The following is a 26,115-nucleotide window of genomic DNA, read 5'->3' as shown; positions in this document are numbered from 1 at the left end:
AGCTGCGCGGAGTGAACTTGAAATTGAGATAGACATTGCCTAGCATGGTAGACTATTATTATTGCTATTATTAATTATGACTGTAGTTATATTATTTTAAATTAATGCTAATTTAAATTCCAAGGATCGGCGTGTAAATAGCGGTTCCCGTGTGAAGTTAGGTTGGATCAAATCTATTTTTAAAATCTGGTTAGTGTCCTTATCGGCCTTCCTTGCAGAAAGAGAAGGTAGTGTACACTTTCCCCTTCCGATAGCAATGTTTCGTTCACCTCCTTTAAGCTTGGTGTACTTCTGTATAACGACGGTCCACGATACGCGGATTGTTGCTACTACTATTAAGAGTTCAGTTTCACTAGTTACTTTCCCCTCAAGTCTATTCTTTTCGCAGAAAAAGAAAGATAGGATTTTTTTGCTTCGCCCGGTTCTCCTTAATTCGTTCTCTAGGTTTCATACTACATTTTGTTTACTTGTTTATGGGGTTGAAGCGTAGTTTATTTATTGAACCTTCCTGTGGAGCCAGCGTGGAGCGTTTCTTGTTTTTGTTTTCTTAATGCTTAATACATTTAGCCGCAATTGCTTTTATTATCTTTGGAGCCCTTTCCCTATTTTTCCCTTTCGTTTGTTTTTGCCCTTTGGGCATATGAATTTATATACTAGCCGTTTTTCTTGTTCGCGACGATCTTATTTATCCTCTGGTAAGCTTCAATTTGATTCGACGAGGAAGGAAGAGCAGGAAAGAGGGAACGCGAGGACGATCGGTAACGTGTAAAAAGTACATTTTCAAGAGCCCTTTAGCCTGTAAGTGAGTTTAAGTCCGCGTTTATTTCTTTGTTTTACACTAGGTTTTGCAAATACAAGAAAGCTAGTAGAAGAAGGAAAGCATCGATAGTAGGACATACACGCAAACACCATTATAAAACATACAAAATACACATAAACACGCAAATGTGCAAACAAAAAAGGGAATACGTGCAGAAAGTGAAAACCATTTCTTATTTTTAATTTTTAAGCCAAGCGACACAGATACACACATACACACACTTAGTTGCGGAGGGAAGAAAGAGTTTCCTTAATTGATTAAATGTGCGTTTTTTTTATTTATACACTATAAGAGAATTAAAATAAACTGATTTTAATACAACAACAAATAAAACAAAAAAACCATAAGCATTGAAAACGAACAGGCGTGATTTGTGTGTTGGCTGCAGGAAGCGGGCGTTGATGAAAGAAACGAAACAAAACCGATCGAAAAGCAAACGAAAGAAAAGCGGAAAAATTGAGCCCGGGGGAGGTGTTGGCACTAACGGAAACTATTAACAATAAACTGCGCATCGAAGCATCCGATGCTGAGGAGATTTTTGAGTCATGAACGTATATTTTCCTGGCAAATGGGACTCAAAACAAAACACTGAGCGAGTAGCAGCGCACGAGAAGGAACTGTTTGACGGTTTTGATGAGACTGTTAATGTGTAAGGATCTTGCATCACCGTAAATGCACGCCACTGTTGGGGATGAGCCTCAGGCGGGTTGCGAGTGGGATTTGAAAATCATGAAGTAGTAGCAACAAGGTCTAGAAGGGTCATTTAAAGAGAATATGCGTTTGGAAGCAAAGGAAAAATGCTTGTACTAGAATAAGGCACCGCGATATATTGAAGAAATATATTCACCATCGTGAGCAGAACAATTTTGAAATAAAACATAAAAACAGAGATTCATATTGTGGGCTGAAACGGTGGTGGAAAACGAACAGCAAACCGTAACAGAAAAAGAAAATCTACTAAATAAAAATAAATGTTTGAAAATGTATAAAATGTATGTCTTTTACTAAGCTCGCGCATCATTCGAAATCCTCCCGCATGAATTGCATCAAACTTGTATCCCTTCGCAATTGGTGCGTAATTCTTATTTTTCCATAAAATCCAATCAAAAAGCACGCAAAAGGACGTAGCTTTCCAAAATAGTTTCAATGATACTCGTCCGACTTGTACTTTTTCACCCACGGCTCTCGAAACCAGACTCCGCTCGTCAGATACCCGAAAAAAAAGAATGACGCCGTGGCGCCGCCGAGCGGCGAGAAGATTCGAAGATTTTCGACGCAAAACTTTGCTGTCCAAAAACCAGCTATAATACCAGGAGAACATGCACCAAGGAGGTTGCTTCGCGCCTGGCTACGCATCGCAATCAGTGATCTCGCTCCCACGCATATGCCAATTTGAGTGCTAGCTCCCTCTAGCGGTATCGATATCGTCGATCTATATAGCCGGCCTCCTTTGGCGCGTGATTAGCCGCAAGTCATTTTTTCGCCACTGATCGCTTATTGTTCTGAGCGCACTATGAGTTTTTCAAAGTCATAAAATGGCCATTATAATCGGACTTGAATTATTTGGATAAATACAAAAGTTTTATTTTAAACTGAAAACAATACAGAGAATTGTGTGCAATAAATTTCTGAATCGTAAATCTATGTTTTTCATTGCGTTGAATGTATTTTAATTACGTATTCAGCAGAAACGAATGGCATGAATAAAAACGATGCCGGCTCATGACGCGTGGCCCCATAGTGCAGCATATGATTGATGGGACCAATCACATCGATCACCAAAAAACAACAGATAAAAATGGTTGCTTTCTCTTGAATCCACGCCTACGTGTCGCCATATCTAAAAGAACCATTTTTTAATGGATATTAAACCTAAAATCGGGAAAAGTATGCTTGATTCACACTGTTTTGTTTATCGAACGACTTGGCTTCGAATTCGAATCGAATTGGTAATTACCGCCTTAGGCAGAATTGCCATCTCTTTTTCTAGTCGCTAAACAAACAAAACAAGGTAATAATCGCAAAAGAATGAATGATGAAAACAAGACACGAAAGACAATAGGAATATGTGAAGCAACAGAAGCATCTAATCAAAAGAAGAACAGGAAGAAGAAGGATCTTGAAAACACCTTCAGGATCTGAAACTGTGAGTTCAACAAAATAAATCGCTTCGCAACGCCTAAAGAAAAATCCCCGGCCTACTTTTGTGTTCGATTTGTCGCTTTATTTGTCGCTAGGAAAAAGGGAACATCGCACGGCTAAAAACGTCCAACAGCTGCCCAACAGGGAAAATGCAGGGTGAAAACAGAACGCAAGAGAGAAGAAACACACCACACACACGTGAGTATAACACACCGCAGAAGCTCCCTCAACATTCTACGGATCTCGCTTAGCCGCGAACAGGTGCTTCGGAACGGATCCTCCACCGGATCCGGATTGTTCCGCTTCCGGAGGTCCTGTCACCGGATGTTCGAGGCTGGGCAGAATGATGCGGTTTGGCTTGCGAGTGGCGTCCCCAGATGCAGCCAGAAACGGATTGTACGGTCGTCGATCGTCCCGATCCTGGTCCCGATCGGTCGACGCGATCGAGCCATTCCCACTCAGTGGTGGGTTGCTAGAAACCTGCTCGGCGACCTCGAGCGATGGCTGACCGGACACGTCGGCTGCGTCCACCTCGAGGGCTAACGGGCTGCGAAGGTGTTGTGCCGATGGAGGTTCGGGAGTCGCATCCGGCGGAAGGTGTTGAACCGAGTCACCATTCCGTACGTGCTCTTGTTGGGTGGTACCGTTGGCGACACCATTTGCGGCGCCATTTTGCCGCGCCGGAGCTGGAAAAGATACGTAGCTAAGCGGCGTAGAACCGCTGTGGTAGATGTCCCGCTCCCGAAGGTACTGATCGTAGAGACCATCGGTGCGGGCCAACGGCACAAGGAACCCGTTGGCGTGTCCATTCGACTCAGACCCATACGCCTGGTGATGTTGGTGATGGTGATTGTGGTTGGCCAGGATGACAGAGGGTTCGTACGCATGCTTTGGATACGTCACTTCATCGTCCTCGCCATGCGAAATGCCCACGTGGTTCGTGCGCACGTGGTACGGAAAGCTGCGATTCGCTCGTGATGGCCACGTCAACCACAGGAACGCCAGATGTCCTGCAAAAGCGACCGCACCGAGTGCACCGTGCATAGCGGACTCGCGAACCCACGGATCGAGGAGACTAACCCCGAGCAATGTAAGAACGGGTCCACTAAGGATCCAAAGGGAACCAAGCATCGCGAAAGGGTAGTAAAAGGGCGTCTTCTCAGCGAACTTGCGGATCGTTGCTGCACACGCATACATGAAGAAACCCCAGCCAGCACATCGCAATCCTGCCAATCCAAACCCGGCTGGGGACTCGTACAGATTGAGGACCTCACCCGGATCGAACGCCTCCGCCTGGTAGATGTAGAGTGACACGTACACGACCACGTACAGATTGATGAATATGGTGATCTTCACCGTCGAGCAGGTCTTCAGTCGTGCTCGGGTGATGGTGTAACCTACGGGCGAAAGGCTGCAGATGAGATCTCTATGTTACGAGAAGACAGTACGACTCACCTTTCGCCATCAGCAATAGCAGCAGAAGGAAGGAGATCTCGCTGGCACTGGTGAAGATGCCGCCAAAGTTCGGAAACGGCCCAATACCGGATACGGCGTACTTGGTCCAGGTGACACTCAGCAACAGCACCCCGAACCACTGCAGTAGCACGCTCAACGTGAACAGCCTGTAGGTGCAGTGGTACAGATGGCGCGCCTTCAGCTCCACGGCACAGATAAAAACGGCCAGCAGCAGCATGCTGTAGGCGATGGACTCCGCCAGCAGGATCGGTGGAATGACTGCGAAGAAGACAAACGTGCTACAAACCTGCTCTAGAGACGAGCTCGAGTGTTACTTCACCACTTACACATCTCATCCGCCGAGAAATGCTCGTGCCAGAAGTCTCCCGGAGGTCCATTCGTCATGCGGAAGCGGTACTTCACGTCCAGACCCTTGCCATTGGCGTCACAGTTGGCGATGGCGATGTACCACCAGCGTTCCCGGGAGCTTGTGAAGCTACCAAAGTTGCTGCAGCTGATAATGAGCCGAGTTTCGAACCGCGCCGTTGGTGTTCCTCGACGCACTCGCGAACCATTGTCAACACGCACATCCATCGTCGACTCCCTGGTCGACTCACCATCAGCATCCGGGAACAGCTGCTCCACCAGTAACCGATAATCTGTGCTGTTCTCGAGTAGGTTCACCTCACCATTATCACCGATGAAGCCAACCCCCTGGAGGGAGCTTTCGGAGGACACCAAAACTTCGTAGTTTGGTTCATACGTCCCGTTTCCGTGAGTGGTGTCTTCGAAGGCGAACCCTTCCGGCTCAGATGTACTGGTCTTCAGGAACTGATCGAAGTACTGGGCGTCATCATCCGGTGGTTTGAGATCCCCACCAATCCCACCTCCCACACCAGGACCTCCTCGTGGTGGATGGCGTGTTGTTAGACTTCCGCCATCCCTGGGGAGCGGATCATTCGGGGACTCCTTGGCCGTCGGAGTACGAAGAAAGCACCCTGAATACAGATTATATGGCGTGCGTGGGGATAACGGTACGATCTGGTTGTCTTCTGGATGCAAAACGGACAGCTTTTCCGTGCAGGTCTGCGAGAGGAAAGTAACAATAACAGATAACACTCAACATACGCGAGAAAGCAGAAGGTACCTTGTCCGTTTTGTACACCGCAGGCCATTGCGTTCGGTCGTCGTAATATAGGAGCAGCTTCAGCTCGCCCAACTTCTTCTCGTACTCGATGAGGTACTCGTACTTTCCCTTGCCAGATAGGAAGCAGAATCGCGCCAAGAACGCCCAGTTCTGATGGGAAGGATATCAAACACTCATTGCTAAGAGGTCGTGTAGGTAAACTGGTGCGGAACTTACGTCGGATGTTTTGAGATGACCTTCGACATACTTTGCCTGCCCAATCGGTACACATGCACTGGCCAACAGCGTCAGGATGCATATCCTCAGCCACGTCATTTTCGGAACGCCGTTTATCGGACGACGAATTCCACCGTTTTCAAGGCGCGCAGATGCGCTAATATTACCTGATATGGAGCCGTTTGTGATATCTTAAAGATGTTCGCAATTGCCTTTCGCAACATTGACCACTCGTAACTGCGGAACTTGTTGTGTCCAGGATCGTGCTGAAAAGTGGCGTAAAGCACAACACCGACGGCCCGTTGTGATTTGTTTGCGTTCCTTCCATTGAGACGGTTGCCAAGGAAATCGGCTTGCTTTATTTGGAATGCGTATCCACCGTCCAATCCGGTGGCAACCGGTACGCCAGGCAACAGCATGTACATACCGATGTACTGCCGGTGTGTTTATATGCTAGTGTATATTTTTCAGCGCCAGAAAGCGTCACATACTCAAACAGGATGTACGATGGTTGTGCTTGTAAAAAAGTGTTTAAATTTCCAGTTGTGATTGGAAATAAGATGGAACTTTAAATACGACCATTGGCACTAATCATTGGCGAAGGGCTTTAAAGGACGAAGAGTTTGCCCATCACTAGTTCCTACGCACACCACTGCGCAACATGTAATATTAAGCCCCGTCTACACAGGGGGATGTTTTTAGGGGTTGGAAAAATGCTAAACTGCACAAGCCATCGTTTGAAAGACGATCATTTTCGGATAAAAAAAAACATCACCGGGTAATTTGTTTTTCAATGGAAAACTGCTAACCTGCACATTTGTTTTTTCTTTATTATTACTATGTTCATGTTCGTGTTGATGTTGCTTCATTATTAGTTTCCGCTAGTTTGCTTTTCTGGTTTTGTTTTGCCTCCGGTAATTTTCACCGCTTTCTAGATCGCGGATTGCTGGTTTCATTCGCCTGTGCTACGTAATATCGTCCTGCACAATTTAGGATAGGTTCCGTGTATCGTGGATTTGTCTTTATTATACTCATGTAACTGCACCTGTATTAGTTAGCTTATTATCCTTAGTGCTCCGGGTTCGGATGGTTTCTTGAAGATCGGATTCCGGCATGTTTTGCGTTTTTTTTTCTATTTTTTACCTGCGGTAGTTTTCGTTAAGGTCTGACTTACTTGCGTGTGTGGTTGATGCATGGATCGATTTTCTTCTTGGCGTTTTCTAATGTTACCTGCTTTTCAATTCAAAACTATCCTCCTAAATGTTGCATTACGTTTTGTTTGTTTTCGTCATTTTGTATATGGTATATTTTCCCGTTTTTTGTTTATTTTTTCTGCTTTTTGTGTGTGTGTATTTTTATTCGATATTTATTGAGCCTAATAAATTTAAATATAATGTAAAACGAAATTGCATACACAATGCTCGATTGTGGCCAAAACTCTCCCCTAGCGTCTTTGATTCTTTTTTCATTTTTTGTGTGTTTTTGTTCCTCTTTGCCTTCGTTATTTCTTCATCCACTTACACGCTACTTGTTTTGCTTTAACGTCATTTGGTTTTGTTAATCGCTACTTATCTAAAGTGAACTGGCTGCGTTATTTTTGCTTAACTCTTCCGTTATTATTTGTTTGCTGTTTGCGTTTGCTTACGATTAATGTTATCTGTTATTTGCGCGAAAAACCATGCGCCACTGATCTCGTGCCTTACTTGCTGTACCCTTCGGATTGTTTGTTTCGTAGGTATTTTTTTGTTTGCTTATTCTGTTTTCATGTTGCAGATTACAGAGAGAATACGCGAGCGCGCGAGAAAAGCGAATTTGAGAAAGCGAAATATTAGGAAATAATAAAGATCGAAGAGAGAGAAGAGAGTAGGTTTTACTTCTATGGCTATGTTTTTCATTTGCATATTTTTTTCTTGTTTTTTTGTTTGTTAATCTTTTTAACTGTCTTTCGGGATAAGATGAGAATTTGCGCTAGTATGTACGTGATTTGTATGGGTATGTGATTTCACTAAGCTGTTCTATTTCTTTCGCCTCTTCATCAAACTTGGTTTCCCGATTTCCTCCCGCCATAATATGTTTGCTACCGTCGATCATGTTGGGCCCTCTTTAATGATTCTGATTCATTAAATATATTCATTCTGTTTTATTTGGCTTGTATTTCCTTTAACATCGTCCGAAATCTTCTAAGCAATCAGGCAACGTCGTTTAAAGTAGTATTCTTAAGATAAAATATACATGGCACACGTATCTTTGCATACTAGAAGACAAAATGCTACTAAATGAAACACAAACAAAAGAACAGTAGAAGAACTTTTGTATGCAATATCTGGTAGGTAAATCATTAGGATACACGGAAAATATGCAGCTTAACTACGGCCAAACTTATAGTTCAAGAGATTGACGTGCCTAATAAATGTCTTTCATTTCCTTGGATCCACTTGCTGCGTCCATCCTTGCGTCCAGCACCATCGAGCATAAGAGCAAGAGGAGAATATATGGAGAGGAATTATGCGGAACGATTTTATATGTAGCACGTTGTAATAACTGTTTGGATCATTGCTGGACCGAAGAGGTGTTTGCCAAACGTGGATATGGGTATATCCAGGTCTTCCAGCAGTTTGAGAAATATTCTGTGTTTCAACTGTGATCTAATAATATGTTCCTTGTTTGTTCCACAGTGTAAGAGGCTTTAGCGTCCACTCCCAATTTAAATTCAACTTGTTTCGATGGCGTGTGATTGCATTTTATAGCGCACTATTGTAGGACTCGTAAATAGTTGGCTGGCTTTGTTCGCTAGGTAGTTAATGATAAAGGTTAAAGTTTGGTAAATGTATGCAGTATGAGCTTCTTCCGGGTCTTACTGCTTTTGATTGGTTCACCTCTTTTAGTGCTCTTTCTCGATTTATGCCTTACAGTTCAACCATTTCGGCAGTCTTACGAACGGGTGCTGCGCGCTGTTCTGATTGGCTTGCTTTCTTTGCACTTTTTTCTGGCGGATTTTCTTGTAGATCGCATCGAAGGAGTTCTCTATGTTCTCTTGCTAATTCACACGTCGTTTAACCGGTCCTAGTCAGATGTTGTAATATATATATATATTTTTGATGCTCTACTTCCTCTAATACCAGCCTAACAGTTTCCACTAGTTTGTTAATAATATACTTATCAATCATAATAATCATGATGTAAAATAAGTCTTCTCAAGTTTACTTGTTTTCTTGTGTATTTTCTCTTTGTGTGCTTGTGTGTGGCTCTGTGTGGTACGCTTGTCTCTTATCCTTCCGTGGGTATATGGAACTACATGATACTACTTCGCAACGTCTCGTATTTAAGCGCTTCACATTTTGTGTTGTGTTTACTTTCGTATCCGATTTATATTCGGCATGTTCAACCACATTGCACTGTGGTAATTCCATCACACTATTGCTACTGCCATGTATATGGTTGATTATGCTTGGATCATGCAATACTTTGATATTTTTATCGCCTGTCCATTAAAGTTGTTTTACGCTTTTCCATCATCATACCAATAAGCGCACGCCGGAACGTGTCTGCCACATACCAATGTGGATTGTTTGTGTACATGTGCTACCGTCCGTACCGTTTGCTCTCGCATTTCGTTTGCCGAATCGACGTTTATTAGCTACTTTTTGTTTAAGGCAGTAAATTAATTAATGTAGTACTATTATATTTAATGCATGAGTTTTGCTGCTGATAAATGTGTCTGCCCCTTTACATCCTGTTTCCTATCGGCCAAAGAATATCTTGAAATTAGTAGGCATTTGTTTTTGCTTTATTCACTCCCAATATTTGCTTCGTTCCCGTTCCGGAATCTATCGGACGTAAGGCTTTCAAACCTTTTGGGTATGTTACTGTCGCAAGCAATCCACCAAGATGCTCTTGCCATTTGTCTGGTAACTCATACGCCGCACTGAGAAGGAGGAAACGAAACAAGCAAATGACGAATGGATTGTTTCAGTTTGTGCAGAAGAGTGATCATGTGGATTCGCTTGTAGTGAGTCACTGTTTGATGTTAAGACACCGAATCAACATCATCCATCCTGGCGTACGCATTAAAGTTTGTTTCATTGCGTTTTGTATGCGTGGGAATCCCTTGCTAGGTTTTCTTTTTTGTTTCATTACATTATCACAGTTGATATATAATATTATGTATATATTATACTTTGCGTTCGTTCAGTTGTATGTTTATTTTCTTTGTTTCATATGTTTTTGATTTGTTTGTTTTGTTGTATTTGGGACCCTCCGTTTGACTCTAGTTTTTCCGTCCAATCTCGTCTTTGTCTAATTGCTTCCTACAGTGTGGAGAACGTTCGGTGTCCTTCAATTTGTCCCGGTTTGTTTTTATTTTTATCTCTTCTCACTGTTACGTGACTTGATATCGCTCGGTGTCATTTTGGTTGATCTCTTACAACAGTGATGAACGCTCCCGTTCCCCTGATTCTCTAAGCCGCCCACATTTCTACGCTCTATTGATTATTGAGTTGGTGTATATATATATAATCATATATATAATTGTATGTATATATAGATATATATGTGTTTTCTTACACAATACTTGTTTGTTCTGTTCTTTGTTTTTCTTCTCTGTAAACACCTAACATGTTCACCGAATGGCAAACTGGGGAACCGAACCAGAATTGACAAACACCGACGAAATAAGAGAACACGACAATAAACCTAAACTTAAACAAAGCAAGATGGCACAAACTCGGTACTTGATGTAAATGTAAAAAATCGATCAAAAGAATGTCTGTACAAGGTAGACCATAGCCACGAGCCAATTGTAACAATGTAAACCGAAGTTACTACGCAGAAACAACACCCTATCGCAGTTCAACACGTTTCTCTCTGTACGTTTTGGCTGGATGTTCCGGCTGAAGGCTTTACGGTCAATTCGTTTCATCCAACATTTTAGGAGATAGCTTAAGGTCTTCATTATTCCGTGCCTTCCAATAATTATATGCCACGCAATCTAGGCTTTGGTTTTGGTAACTTAACGCAACATATACTCATTACTTGTCAGAGCATGGATCAGTGCTGTATCGAATGTTTTATACTGCCAAATCATATAAAATGCACTCGTATAATGGTAATGGAATTTCTTATCTTTGCGAGACAAAAAATTTTGGATATCATATTCGACTTCATTATTCAAACAACGCCACAATCAGCGCTTCTTCCACTATTCTATGGAAGAACTCTAAAGGGAATCTTTCGAAGCGATTAATTTTGGGTATCTTACGAAACGAAACATGAGGCTTCAAACAGATACAACTTTACCACGGTGAAGTGGCGGGAACAAAACGAACCGAGAAATCATGATCTAGTCCAGAAGCACAGCATTAACACCATGAATACAAAACCGCTGTCTTGCTTTTCCGAGTGCTTCGTTTTTTACGTAAAATTCCGGAAGCGTTAGAGGCGTTACGCGCGACGAATCAGCCCGTTAGACCAGCTGCACAATGTTCGAATTCGTTCCCCAAAAGAGGGACATTCGTTCCCCACAGATTCAGTCCACTGATGCTCATGACGCGTTGCATTACTGCGAACACTACTCTATCACTAGATACGCTAAATGTTTACGTGTTTGATTTGTCGCTGGTCGGTAGCGGTGTGAATAGAAATGCGAAGAGATTCAATAATGTTTAATACTATGTCTTTAGTAGTATAGCTTTGTAACTCTACTATACCCTAGCCCTAGTGCGGTATACTTCCGTACGAAGGTACCGGTGAATATGTGCTTTCGTTTACGTCCTCTTTCGTCTATGCGGAAACGATGGCATGATATATCGGCAAGAACTGCCGGATAGCTAATGGGAGATTCAAAAAAGCATTATTCTAAAGAGCACCACACTCAGGGGTGCCTAAGAGAGAGAAAGTGGCATGAAAGACTAAAATGCCCTTTAGGTTACTGAAGAGAAAGCTGCACTAGCGTAAATACGTATGAATGTTTGTTTGTGTGCATGTGTGCTTGTGATAGGATGATTTGATACGCGTGTTCTGTACACAGGCGTGCCTCTTATGTTCATGTCCAAACACCTGTTTGGGATGTATTCCTTCCACGACAGCCTCGGTTCAACGGAAAAGCCCAACATTCTCCTCAGCCAAGCCGTTCCTGTACGTCGTCTGCCTTATCGTATCAGATTTCGGTTGTACTTTCGGTCGGTCGATTTCGAGCGGCTTCTAGAGCGTGGTTTATTGCGAGGCACCCAACGTCCCTCGTTGCTGCCATTGCCGCAGTCACAATCGCTGTCATCCGAGCTGTGTTCCACGCTGTTCTGTCCGTGGTGCTGCTGCTGTTGCTGCTGATGCTGCATCTGGTGCTGCTGGTGTTGCATCTGCATATGATGGCCCGCATATCCACCGCGGCCATTGTTGTTGTGTCTTCGAGCCGTCATCATGGGGCTCTCGCTGGAAGAGGAACCAAGATATTTACCGGCGTTGCCACCGGTGAAGGGAATCGACTCCGGACAGGGTGCTGGTGGGCTCGCCGGTTCGAATCCCATGTCGTCGGAAAACTCCTGGTTCACGTTGCGGTAGAACTCTTCCGTCGGTTCGCCCGCTTGGCTGAAAAATTCAATGTTGCCGCCGATCAACATGGGATCGGTCATGGCACTGCCACCACCAGCACTCGCGCCTCCACTCGAGGGAGGTCCTGTCCGGTAGCACTGCTCGTACAGCACCGATCCACTCTCGTAGTCGTTCTCTGGAGCGTTCACATTATTGTACATGTCCGGATGATGGTGCTGCTGCTGCTGATGCGGATGAGGTCGAATCCAGTTCTGAGGAAAGCTCGGAATGGGCGGTGGAAGCGTGTCCCAGCGTGGCTGTCCGTTTCCTTGGCTCACTCCGGAGCCATTTTTGCGCATCATTTGCGGTGAAAGAGCCGCCGGATTGGTGCGAATCGTCATATTATTCGGTGGCCGGTACGTCCCGTAAGGATGATCCGGAGGAGGCGGCAACATGTCCGAAATGTTGATCGGTTCCCGCATCGGTGCATTGTAATCGTTGCTCGAGGCCGGACTGTTCCCATTCGAACACTTCAGGCACGATTCCTCGGACAGCGTCGGTCCCATACCACCACCACCATTGGGGCCGTTCAACCCTCCAAGCCCTCCGAGCGTCATCATGCCACCACGTTGCAACGTCACGGTAGCATACGGTTCCGGTGGGATACTTCCGCCACCCATCATCATTTTGCCCATCGTCTGGGAGGGTATCGTGTTGTTCGTGAGCTCGGCGTACTCCGACGTGCTTGGTGGATCCAGGGAGTGAGATGGCGCTTTCACCAGTGTGTTGCCGTGTAGCCACAGGGTGTGTTGTTTATCAGGTATGATCGTCGTCACCGACGGTCCCGGATAGGACGCTTTGACACTTTGCTTCTTCCGCACTGTCCAGAAGATGGCGAAGATGGCGGCGCTGATCAGCGCCGCACACAGTACTACTATCACCGTTCCGGACATCCACGAGGCGGTCCAGTAGCTGGGAGTTGGATCGGATCTGGAATGAAGCGAAAATTACAGTTCAATACCCAAGCAAGCGGCAATATAACATATGGTAAAATTGGGGACATTGACTCCAGACGAACCAAATTGGTTGTTTTAGTTCTGCTTACCTCACGATATTTTGCGGATCCATGTGTAACGAGGTCGGTGAGCTGTAGGGACCTGTAATAATAACAAAAAACGACATCAGCACCCTTGCAACAAGGAATGATCTGGCCATTTGTTGTGCATCCTACCTATTCCACCGGCAGTAAGACTAGCAACGCGAGCGATATACATTGCCCCTGGTGTAAGACTGTTGATAACGACGGACTGTGTGGATGAGTTAAGAGACATCTGCCCCAGAACCTTGTTGGTGGCATTGGATTTGATTTGAATCTGTAATGATTGTAGAAGATTATTAATTCGTTTCAATCATTGCAAACTTCTCATAATGGTACGCACTTTATAACCGGTAAGCTCTCCATTTAGCATATGTACTGGAGGAGGCGACCACCGCACGAAAGCGGCCGTCGTGTTGATGACTCCAACGCGTACGTCGATCGGTGGAGCGGTTGGAGCCCCATCTAAGGTACGACCACGTCTCACGTTCGATACAGATCCTGCCAATCCCTCCGGGATACTAGCGAAGATTTCGTACTCGCTGTAGGGTCGCAAACCGCTCAACGTAAGCTCCTTCAGGTTGCTCGTCGTCAGAACACTGCTGAAAGTCGAGTTGTACAGGTAGTAATCGACGGGTTTCGACACTACACGGTAGTACATGCGCAGCTGCATACGCGACGTGCTGTCCGTCACATCCCACGTGATACCGATCGAGGTGGCCGACACGGTGAAGACGTTGTTTAGTACAATGAACTGCTGGTGGTTCACCCATCGGTGCTGTTCGTACTCCGAAATCGGATCCCTACGTTCACTCAGAGCCTCTCCCTCGACCAGAACTTTGATATGGATTTTCTTCACAATGCTACCGGCCTCGTTGATAGCTGCGCAAGCATACCAGCCTTCATCACCCTTCGACATCTGACGGAACGACAAGCTGCCGTTCTCCTCGAACACAATCTCGCTGCTGCTGTGTGGGTGTGTGGTAGGTGCCGCCAACGTTCCGGTTCCACCATCAGGAGACAACGTCCCATCCACGTGATGCTGTTGTTGATGATCGTCCTCCATTGGGGAATCTCTCCTGGTGCGCAGGAGCATCCGACTTCGATCGCTCGAATCCGCTAGCAATGTGGACACTCGCGTAGGATACTGTCGCAACAGCTGTCGCTCGGAGACGGGCTCGATCTTGATCGACCAGTTACCTCGTCCAGCTCCTCCATCGCCGCTACCATTCGCCACGAATGATGCAACTTCCGGTGCGAACGCGTACCCCTCAGGAGCGCCCCATCCCGTAGCTCTTCTCTTTCGACGACTCGAGCCTTCGGCGCTGCCTGGGGTCGAGTGCTCTGAACTCTCGTCACGCTGCAGCACGTCATTGTTATCCACGTGTTTACGGTCGATACGGTCCCAGAAGATACGCACCCCCGGTCGTCCTTTCGCCCGGCATGGCAGCACGAGTGGTTCACCCTCGCGGATCACCACGTCAACTGGCGCTTCCATGAAGGTGGGAGCCTCATACACGTACAGATACACCGAGATTGTCACGTTGCCGCCCTCGTTGTACCCTTCGCAGAAGTACTTGCCTTCGTCCTCCTGTCGAGCGTCTTCGATACGGAGCGTGTTGTCGAGCAGCTTCCTCGAGCGACCCTCAGGCAAACGGCCACTTTCCTTGCGCCACGTTACGACCGGCTTGGGATCGCCGTCCAGCAGGCATGGCAGATCGAAACCCTCGCCTTCAAGCACCTCCGTGTCGTGGGGACTTTTCACGATCGTAGGTGGTGCCAACACCTTGAGATAGGCCGGTGGCGTCGTCTTCGTACCGGCCATGCTTTGCGCAGAACACTCGTATTTGCCCGAATCGCCTGGTTGAATCTCGGAGATCATCAAGCTGCCGGAATCCACCAGTGAGTGATGTTTGCCGTTAATGTCCAGGATCTTGCCGTCTTTGATCCACAGAACCGAAGGCTCCGGGATGCCACGTGGAGGCGTACAGTTCAACACTACAGGACCGCCAACCAACGCGACCGTATCCTTTGGCATTAGTCGAAAGTCATCCCGTAACACTGTCGAGTGAGAAGAAGAAGAATGATTGAAATATTCCACCTACTGGAACTTGCTCAACCCGTTTTACCTGCTATCTGCAATGTGGCGTTCTCGCTGATCGCGACTCCGGCCGAATTTCGCGCCTCACAATGATATACTCCAGCATCTTGTTCTCGTTTGTTTTGTGTAACTCTGCACAGGTGAGTTTTCAGAAATAAATGAGATTAGTTCACTGATGTATCTCTAACTCTTAAGCATAACATTTCGACTAACAGCGTCCACGTGAACTCAATTTCTCAAAAAAAATGAAAGCCACAGCAGCTACAACTACTACTTCACGCAACAACACCTAGCACATCCCTTTGAACATCCCGAGCAACCGTTCCCGGTACCTACCGCAGGAAGAAAAGCGATCCTTCCGGAAGAATCACCCGTCGATCCGAGGGCGACAGCGGCACCCCATTCTGGTACCAGATGAACTCTGGCGGTGGTCTTCCCGTTGCCTTGCAGTTCAGCGTGAGCGGTTCGTCCTTCGCGGCAACCGCATCCTTCGGGTGCTCGGTAATTTTCGGCCTCTGTTGTGCTGTTGCTCGTGTGGGCGAGAACGAGAACGAGAGAGATAGAGAGAACGTGAAAATGGACCATTAGTCGACATACGCTTGGAGAATAAAGCGCTTCTCTTCGTTTGCGTAATGGGCTGGAATAAATGCAATGACAGCCGCTGCTCCTGCCACATTCGTCCGTTTCGCGTCGAACAACAGCCGCAACATGGCAGCATTTCACACTCGGAGCAAAGTGGTTTCCTGCTGGCGGACGCAATGCTTAAGGGACGCGGCCGGAATGTAGGTTACGGGATGATGCCTCATATGCCGCAGGTCTAAGAATAGAACTTCCATAATCAAATATTTGTGCTATAACCCCGAACCCCAGGCCCCCGGGGTAATGGTATTCAAAAGAAGCGCGACGGCGCAACAACGCTAAGTGGCGGTACTGGTCTGCTTCCTCGTTTAATTCCCTGCTTGACCACGAACACTGTGGCGTGGTGATGGAGAACCCGCGGTCAGAGCCATCTGCTCCAGCGACCCGTGTGTGAGCGGCCAATTGCGCCAATAACCACCACCGAAACGCCAACGAAAACCATATCAAAGGCTGGGCTTGGCTGGACAAACGACAGAACGAACAAAAAAGGGCCAAAGAACCGGTCCCCAAGTGGGAGGGTTGTGAAAAGAGTGTCAAGTGGGTTGGCCAGCGGGAAGTGGCTGCAGATGGGCGACCAACAGATTCAACCCAAAAGCGAACACAACGCCGAACCACAGCATGGGCTTTAAAAAAGGGCCATACCCACTCGAGTTATGTGATTATTTTTATTCCAACCGGAAATGGGGAGCGGACATTTCCATCTGCTTTTGTACGGATCCGGACCGAGAGGAGGCGCATTTTGTACGATTTTCATTGCCAAAGAGAGATGTAACAAGGTAAAAATAGAGCTAGAAAAGGCCTCCATAAATAATGCGTTATTCCAAGAGCAGCTATATTCAAGAGCTCCTGGCAACCGACCTCCAATGGTTTAAAACATCACGGCGTGATTGTAAACGCCTTGTGAAAATTAATTTGAGTATACATTATTTTAATTAGTGTCATTTATTTGCAAATTCTAGCATCTCGTTAGCCAGTTTGAAAAATCGATCTCTTCCGAAGAAAAAATACATAGAGCTAATTAATGATTATTTAAACCATCGTGTCACGATTGTTAACCAAATTTTATGTTTAATGCTTACGTTTTCTGACGCTGAACCATAAATTTTGATTGTTCCATTGCCATTTCGGACATGTTTCTGAATGAGACTGAACTGTTTGGCGATCACAAATAACCTAATCGAAACTCAACACTACAAGACGATCATCATGCGTATGGTGAAGATCGATTGGGACGATGCTATCACAGAATAAGCACGTTTGTAGCGCTTCATCCAAACATGCTTGTCATCATTGGCTGGGAAACAGTCGGCGCTGTTTGCTCAATCTACTGAAACCGTACAAATAGACATAGCGAGCCTGAATGGTAAATAGGTCACCGTTTACACCATGTATCGCTCTGACGATGGTGATGCGACATTAATGTTTAGAGTACCACAGGTTACAAATGTCGATCAAGCAAGGTTAGAATATGATTTCCACTCGAAGCTCAGAGGTTTCTGTTTTGTGCTTCCTAATGTGAGCTAAGCTAACGCTCTCAGTCAGCGATTGGTTATCAAAACGAGTGCCGTTTAGTGAGCAAAATAACTGCTTGAATGCAGAATGTACCCATACCAATTCCTTACGCATTCTTCAGACATTCTTTCGAAACATCCCTTTACGATTATTTGGCAACAAATTAATCGGTGATTGGATTGCACGGATTTGATGCAAAATTTCTTTCCGATGATAAACACTTCGGAAAGTCAATCTGAAGGGAGAAAATAAAGATAGATACCCACGATCCATGCATTTTCCCTCTTTCACATTCCTTTAGTTATCGAGACTTCTTGTAGCCGATTGAAAGATACCAATGGAGGAATGAAACGATGGCAGGATGTATTCCCTGCATCTTGTGAACGTTTATATAGTCCTTGATCATTTGCACGTGTTCCAGGGAATTCATTTCATCGGTTCGGTTTGAAAGAAACTTTTCTGGTTACTAAATTTATGCATTTATATCATATCTCATCCGCTGGACACCCCAGAGCAACATGAACAGAGAAAACCACTTCAATAACCGTTAAACCCCACCACCAACGCATGAGTTGCTTTAGAAAAAAAAACATGTTCTATTCATCCGGCACATGCTTCGCGGTGATTCCTTTCCTGTTGCCACTCAATGATGCATTTCCAGCCGATCCCTCCGCACAGGGAGGAAAAAAGGGCGCTCAACCCGATCGATCGACAGCATGGTTCCTCGAATCAGCCGCAATCAGCGGTGCAAAGGGCTCTGTTCCTCCATCCGCGATCCCTCCTTCAGCCCGAACAGAGCGGATCATAGAGTGATAGAAAGGCAACCGGCAACTCGAGAAGGGCCAAATTTACGACCCCACTTTAGGAGATGGCCAATTGCCTTTCGGATGTGGGTGAGTGGGATGAAAGGGGCCCGGGATGAATGTCTTCAGTAGCATCGGGAAGGCAAATCTATCCCGAGCCGCCTGCAAGCAACCGGTTTATCATACCATCATCATACATATTGCACTTTATTGCATATTATGCACCGGCGGAGCATGAACGTGCGACCATGGCACCAACACCAGGCTCCACGGCAACAGATCGCCGCTTGCGAGTGGTAGTTTCGGCTCAATTTGTTGCCATGAATTTATATGAACTTTCACCTAGAATTCCTTTCCCGTTTGGGGGGTTGCTCTTTCGCCCAATCCCTCTGGAGGGTGCGTTTTCTTTCATTTTCTCTTCCGCTTCTCTCGTAATCTTGCTCTCGCATTTCCACGTAACTGTGGGACACTATTTTGGAAGTCATTTTTCATCTCGTTTTAGAGGCGTGTTCGGGCTGTCGAGATTATTAGAATTTGGTTTGCGTGGGTTGCGGCTTCAAACCTATACCAAAGCACACACTGACGAACTCTGTCTCGAATCGGGGTGTATTACTGAGAAAACTTTGAACACCATAAATTACCACCGAGAACTTTCGCTCGTCGACGAAACGGGAGACCTTCAAATAAAAAATAGGCGCCAGTTCCACGGCAAAGCGACACGAATCGTGAGATGAAACCTTGAAAAACCATTAATATTCAGTACCGCGAGCTACGCTAATAAAAAGAGAACATGAATCCGTAAGAAGCTAAACAGCGTGGCTTCGCGCATTTCTGAATGCAGAAATACTAAATGAGCACATACAAAAAAAGTCCATCCCATTCCGTGTCCTTTCATCGCAACAGTAACAGCGGCAACCAGCGTCGGAAAGTAGCGCAAAGAACCTAGCACACAGACCTTAAGTAACGATGGCCGTAAGAAACGTGATTACTAATTTGAGAGCATCCTTTTTCGCCTCTTGTTTTTCCTTTTTCTTTCACCTATCCGGCTCGCAGTGGCTTTTCATATTCGCAAAGTAAATTTTGACTTTTCCAAGACGACGGAGAAAATTAAAACCCGCACACACATATATATATATATATATATATATATATATATATATATATATATATATATATATATATATATATATATATATATATATATATATATATATATATATATATATTCCATCTAGGCGAGGTAAGTACAGAAAGGATGGGCTTTTCAGAGATGAAAACAGAAATAGACCGTTGCCGTGAGAAACACATCATTGGGTTAATGCCGAATTTAAAGCCTCTTTTCTACGGCGGCTGGAGCCTTGCGCTCGGAAGCAGCGAAAACGATGCAAGACACAGACGGGGTTTGCGGGTTCAGAATGGCAGCGCAACAAAATCAACCGCCGGTGACGGGTTTTGAGCTAATTGTGCGAAGGTTCTTCTGTCTCTTCCTCTTTATCGCACCGGAACTGAGAACGGTGCGCTAAGGAAAAGAAGCGGAGCTCATTTCACGAGCTCATTTGCTCTATCGACACATCCCTTTGAGTTTTTCATCCGCAATCCTTCGCATTAGTATAAGAAATCGCGGAAAGGCAGATACTTAACGATGAGGGTGGTGCCAGAAAGGGGGATGGAAGTTGATGCGCTTTCCCGAATCGGCTGCTGTTTTAGAGTTTCCTCTCGTTTGATTCTTCAAAGCCGTTCGAACAGAAGCAACATTGGGGAAATGTTGCGAGCAAGGTTTCATTCTGCATCCTGTGTTCCAACGCTGCTCCCTGGCATTTTGCATTCGGAAAATCACCGATAAACAATGAAGATAAAAATAGATAACAGGAAGTATGAGAAGGAAAGGAAATCGAGAAGCAGAACGAAAATAAGTACGCTCGCGGACGGAGAGAAGCTGATATTCAAAAGCTGTCGTCCTCGGGCTCGTCTCGATCGTTCCAGCCGATAGTCTGCTGTACTTCGATTCTTCGTTCCATCTTCACCCCCGGCATTGGCCGGGTAGGTTGGTGGCCATTGCCTTGCGTTCTCCCACAGTCAGCAGTTCACCGACTTTCAGTTCACACTTCTGCTCCTTTGCATTCAACAAAACCATTCCTGCCTGCAGTGGAATCACACCGGGTTTTTTGACAAACAGGGCGTTGTTTCAGATTCTCCCCGTAAACACTTTTCCAAGCGCTTTTCCGCTCTGTTGTGCATGAAGACAATATAATATCGATTTTTTTCCTGAATCAAGCACACGAAAACCCTACAAATTGCTTTCCTCCTGTCCTGAAAAATAATGTCTTTCAATAGGTACGGGATGTTTCCTTGCCATGGATTGATTGATTCGTGTATCGACAGGAGGAATCAATTTTTCTTCCTTCCCCCAGCTATACCCCTACGCTCAACAAGAAATATCCGATGCAAGCCCGGATTCCATTAAATGTATTGATTCTATAAAATGCTTCCATGCGCTAGGTATTGAAAAATTGTCTGTCAAACATTGAAAAATTAAGTAAAAACACATTAAGCTAACACATGGCTTAAGACGTGTAAAAACTTTAATATAAAACAATAAGGCATCAAAACCCAACCTATTATAACGTAAGGATACCGCCTGAACACTGAAAGGACTAACAAAGCACGGACACTTCGGAGAATGACAGGACTAGCCTCATGCCCTTTTATGATGCACTAAAGCAGTGGAATGCGGTGGTAAATGGACAAACTTTGATCTTTCATCACATAATCTGCATCTCTAATGCGGCAAAATCATGTCCAGCGCTAATCTGTCGACAAATCGCCCCAGCTGGTGCGCAGCAAGAGAGAGGTGAAAATACAGAGAAAGAGCCAAAGCTGCCAGCAGTGGAAGCATAGAAGCATGCGAAGAAAAAGTGTCACAAACCGTAATCCATGCGCTCAATAGGAGTTTCAAGGAGAGCGTAAAACTTTAACGTACTTAGGTGCGATTATCTTTTCATATTTTGACACAATTGACACATACGAAGTATCATGGAGCTCTCTATAAAAGTGTTCTTTAATCTGTGCTAATCCGGATTTGGAGCACTTACACGAAACCCTACGTACCGTCAATGCCTTATCCTTGCTCGTCTTGAAGCAAGCCTCAAGCCGGGTATTTGCATATCCTTCTTCGTCCTTTGTATTCTTTTTATTTCAGCTCCCTTTCGGTTAGCAATACAAATGGCTTACATTTGCGGAAAATAAATGCTCATTTGCCTATTTGCGTGCGATTATACCGCAAAAGAAACAGCAATTTAACAAGAAAAAAAAAACATAATTTAGATATAAGGCCAGTCCCACACTGCTGCAACCGCGAGGGGTATCTACATCGCATTCCCCTGTCGATAAACCGATCATCAAGTGTGGGCGCATTTCAATTCCGATCAAGATTTTATCAAGAAGCCTCGCCGGCCCTATTGGGCCACATAAATTTCGCCCCTTCAAGAGGTCCGAAAGTTTCGGTCGTCGTTTATGCATAACAACTACCACCAGCCAGGCCCGGGGCGAGCCTACGATGAACATGAGGGCACGAGCCCTAAAGGAAGCCTAAAAATTTATGTTCAACCGTCGTTTGTCGTCCATTTTCGGTCAGATGCGGGATCGAAGAAGACCCACACTGTTGCCCTCGGTCCTGTCAGCCCATGGGCCAGTTCAGGACATCGTCGTCTCTAGGGACAGACACAGTTTCGAGGACAAATCAACCCACAGGCCCAGCTAGCGATGGTCGCCATTCGAGAGAACTAAACCCGACAAGCAGACAAACTGTCGCTGTCCCCGTGGGCCGGAATGGCGGTGATGCCTAGGTTCTATTTTCGCAGGCCGTCCTGATGGCCCAAGGACGTCGTTTTACTTGGATCGGGGTTTCGTGTGGCACCCCTTGCCAGCACTTTCTCTCTCGGTGGATTGCTTCCGTTGAGCGGAGATGTAGATTGAGGACTGACCTTCGATTGGGAGCGCGAGACAGACCCCATGCCTGACCTGGCTTGGCAACGTACAGAACATTTACTTTCGGTAACGTTTCGCAGATGCCGAATGTTGCTGCCGCAGGCCACGTCGTTCGCCTGCCGGATATTGGATATTGCCGACGAGATAAGAGGGGTAAACGACGATCGGACGGGTCCCATCAAGTGGACTAAAGGGCTGAAACGGATTACGAAAAAAAAAACATATGCCAGCCTAGCATGGGCCTTCGAGAAAGTTTTTTCGACCTCCTGTGATGAAATCGAACCTTCCGTAAACCAGACCTCTTCACATGTGGTAAACGTGGCGCAGTAGGAAAAAGCAGTTCTCAATTTGCACCCGCAACAACACCCGCTGGAAGCGAAGGAACGAAGCATAAAACTACGCCAAGAGGCCATGACGGAGAATAGTCGGAAATCTATTAGTAAGTAAGCACGCTCGTTCGCCTTTGGCTGCCCTTTTGGAGAAAGTCAAAGCAATGGCTGCCTTTGTTTTGGAAAATGTCTACGAAACAGAGCGCTATATATTTGCCCCTCTATCCACACACACAATCACACACAGATATGCATACATGTGCTCTCTCGAGGGGTGCGAGGATGCGAAGGACATTCGAGCATGGCGAACGCGACCGGATATGAAAGGCAGATTTCAAAGCAATTTCTAAACATCTCTCTCGCCAGCATACAAATGGAATCGTTTGAAGGTGAGGCAGAATGGAAGGAAGCGTGAAAGCGAGAGGACCAATGCCTCGAAAAAGAAATAGAAAAAGGAGTGCTGTCTCGCTTCAACGCACGTTTCGCTGCAACAAACCGCACTGCCAGTGACAAGGAAAAACGGACACATTTGCCTGTATCACAGAGTCCTGCTAGCCTACTTCCAGCAAGGAAAAGCGTAAGAGAGAGAGAAAGAGCTATAAGCTTTATAACAGAAATGAAACATAGAGAAAGAGAGAGAGAGAGAGAGAGAGAGAGAGAGAAAACGTGAACAATGCAGGCTCAATGGAAAAAGGAAGACGGAAAACTATCCCTTGTCGTTAGGTGCGAGCGCGTCCATTTGGAAATTCATTGAAATTTTCAGAAGAATGACACAAACCGTGCACATATACAACCTCACTCATAAGGGAGCCACCACTGTTCGACCGGTTCATGCACACACCCACGCGGTGCGGCGGTAGTTTTCCGGGTGAGACAGGAGAGCCGTCCTTTTAAGAGGGTTTTCACCGACGTTTTCGTTTCCCGGTCCCGTGATCGCGTGCCGATTTGCTTCCAATTTTCCAACACGATTCCGGAACGCAGATCGGGGCGGCAGATCGATTGCGAGCCGCTATTTTGACAAGCATGTGACACGTATTGTCTTTCCATCCCAAACGATGGCACGGGTTAAATGCGTTCTTGTGCTTCGAATTCAGATCGATCAGCTTTGTTTATCCTTGTTCTGCTCCGTAAACTCGCTCGTGGTTATGGTGGCCATCTTTTCCCGTCCCCAACCAGCCACTCCTTCACCGGCACAAAACGACGAACTTTAGCCATTTTACCCTTAGAGTGGCAGCCCCGTTATACCATTGTCGTGGCATAGTTTCCTTCGAAAAAGGACGAACCGGCTATCAGAATATTAATCATTTTTCTTCAGCTATGAACCATAACAAATGCACGCCCACCGCAAGGATGAGTATTTGTGGCCCTTGTTCGTATGCCTGGATGCACTACTTGTATTGGTGGCGGCAAACAAGGACGTTGATAAGAGGACGAGAGCAAACTAGAAACGTCCCCTTTTCTGCCAAAAAGGGAAAGCTCCCACTTACCTTTCACCGACGGATTATATAAACAGCTAATTATCAGCAGCACTGCAGCCACCCGCATCCACCATCCGCCGCTCGACGAGATGCATCCACCGGTGAGTCCTGTCGGTGCCATCCCGTTGTCCTTGCGATGCCGGTTCTCGTCCGCTTGGTTGCTCACTTCCGGTCGAATATAAAAGTGAGTTGCTGTTTACTCGCACCCTGGCCTCTGGCCGCACTCCTTCTGCGGCGATCTGCCGCCCTTCACTTCAGGTCTCCACCTCACTCGCGAGCTATTTGCCGGCCAGAACCATCCGGTGTTGCGGCCAACGGAACCGGTGGGCGATAGTATTTGGTGCAATTTCCCACGTCGCTGTTATTATCCGTATGATTGCCTCTTTTTTCACACTTCCGGTACACACACACCCAGGCACACGCACGCCAACCGCAGCGCCATCGCGACCAGGAACATTAAACAACACCTTCTATTTGATTTTTTTTCGCACGCTGGATCATGCACATGCGACCCTTTGGCCCTTCGCTCGCTAACTCACACACACACACCGCACACAGCCCCGGGTCCGGGATGAGGATTTTCCACCGCAACAATAATAACACACTTTGCGGCAAACAACAATAACAACAACAACAAAATCCTCAATGCACTCCGACGGCCAACCTGGGAGGAGAGACGAGCTGCTGTAAATAGGCTTCGATTTGCGTTTTATTCGCTTCTGCTCCGGTAGCCACTGCGAACTCTTTTTCCACCGTCTGCTAGGCGCTTTTCACTTGCATCGAGAAATAAATTATAATCACATTCCCATTGAGCTGTTTTTCGCACGAGAAAGAAAGAGAACCATACAGAGTTAAAGGAGTGATAGAGAGAAAGCATGGATATTGAGTGAAAAAGAGTGAGAGAAGGAGAGAGAAGATTATGAAAATAAAGCATGATATTCACGACATATCAAAACCATTTTCTGATTGATTTCTCTGCTATCAAGACCTTCAACTCGTACGAAAATTAGGGTAAATAGGCTTAAATTTTCCACAGTTACAAAGTGCGACAAAGAAGCAAAGTATTTAGCCCATACTTTATAGTATTGCTGCAGCAAGAGACGGATAGTGAGAGGGTACAATTTTTCAATTATGTTGGGAAATCTCGCAGATAGTGGGCAAACAAGCCCATCCTATTCATACTTTTCCCTCCATCGGTCAAAGGTAGCCTCATTGTTCAAAATCCGTACACTCGAATCTATCATTTGTTCTTGGGAAAATGCACGATAAATGGATATCGGATGTACATCGTTCACGGAAAACCCGCAGCTCCTTTGGTGTATTTCCCAAAAAACTCCTTGAACTTGCGTTGTCACCATTCTGCTGGCTCTTGACAATCAAATCGGCACATCCTGACAACAAATTAGTTGGTGTCGATTTAGTTTGTTTCCGAAGAAAGAGAAAATACATTGTCTATGTACCGCTAAACACAGCGTTTTCCCGGAAAGAAAACCTCACACAACTACATCACCGTCACCATCAATACCACAAATCCACAGCCACGAATTGTGTGGCGAGATGCGTGTGTTTCGACGGCAAAAGGACATTATCCTCCCCGCTACACGTGCATTCCTCGTCGCCTACACAGCATCCTCTATTCCTCGCGCTTATGGTACAGCGTTACGCACATACACGCCCTTTTGATTCGGTTTTTCGTATGGGGTAGACAAGAAAACATTCCATGCACACTTGGGAAAACACCCGCGAACAGAGAAGGGTGTCGAGAGGAGTTCTTTTTGAGAAAAAACACACGGTGCGGCGTCACGAGGAAAATCTCGACCATAGCACGCTGTCACGCTTGGCTAAACAGAAAACGGTATCAATTC

General features: G+C 45.9%; 2 protein-coding genes across 2 annotated transcripts; both read right to left on the bottom strand.

The window, feature by feature from the left end:
- Nucleotides 1-3,196: 3,196 nt before the first annotated feature.
- LOC128730212 (transmembrane protein 145-like) lies at nucleotides 3,197-5,879 on the bottom strand. Its single transcript, XM_053823243.1, has 5 exons — nucleotides 5,781-5,879; nucleotides 5,565-5,714; nucleotides 4,765-5,503; nucleotides 4,418-4,696; nucleotides 3,197-4,359 (listed from the first exon to the last, which is right to left on the bottom strand). The coding sequence occupies exons 1-5, from the start codon at nucleotides 5,877-5,879 to the stop codon at nucleotides 3,197-3,199; spliced, it is 2,430 nt and encodes an 809-aa protein (XP_053679218.1).
- Nucleotides 5,880-11,926: 6,047 nt separating this feature from the next.
- On the bottom strand, nucleotides 11,927-24,371 carry LOC128730211 (receptor-type tyrosine-protein phosphatase S-like). Its single transcript, XM_053823242.1, has 7 exons — nucleotides 24,260-24,371; nucleotides 15,839-16,025; nucleotides 15,531-15,634; nucleotides 13,745-15,462; nucleotides 13,537-13,678; nucleotides 13,411-13,462; nucleotides 11,927-13,295 (listed from the first exon to the last, which is right to left on the bottom strand). The coding sequence occupies exons 1-7, from the start codon at nucleotides 24,369-24,371 to the stop codon at nucleotides 11,927-11,929; spliced, it is 3,684 nt and encodes a 1,227-aa protein (XP_053679217.1).
- Nucleotides 24,372-26,115: the final 1,744 nt, after the last annotated feature.

Source organism: Anopheles nili, chromosome 2 (assembly GCF_943737925.1).
Source record: "Anopheles nili chromosome 2, idAnoNiliSN_F5_01, whole genome shotgun sequence".
NCBI classification, from domain to species: domain Eukaryota; kingdom Metazoa; phylum Arthropoda; class Insecta; order Diptera; family Culicidae; genus Anopheles; species Anopheles nili.
The sequence above is the reverse complement of the archived record's forward strand: the minus strand, read 5'-3'. Positions and strand labels throughout refer to the sequence as shown.

Coding starts and splice junctions, on each gene's coding strand:
- LOC128730212 (XM_053823243.1), bottom strand. CDS start 5,879: ATGACGTGGCTGAGGATATGCATCCTGACGCTGTTGGCCAGTGCATGT. Junction 5,715..5,780: donor GTCATCTCAAAACATCCGAC/GTAAGTTCCGCA, acceptor CCTTCCCATCAG/AACTGGGCGTTCTTGGCGCG. Junction 5,504..5,564: donor CGGTGTACAAAACGGACAAG/GTACCTTCTGCT, acceptor TTCCTCTCGCAG/ACCTGCACGGAAAAGCTGTC.
- LOC128730211 (XM_053823242.1), bottom strand. CDS start 24,371: ATGGCACCGACAGGACTCACCGGTGGATGCATCTCGTCGAGCGGCGGA. Junction 13,463..13,536: donor TCTTACTGCCGGTGGAATAG/GTAGGATGCACA, acceptor TTATTATTACAG/GTCCCTACAGCTCACCGACC. Junction 13,296..13,410: donor GATCCGCAAAATATCGTGAG/GTAAGCAGAACT, acceptor GCTTCATTCCAG/ATCCGATCCAACTCCCAGCT.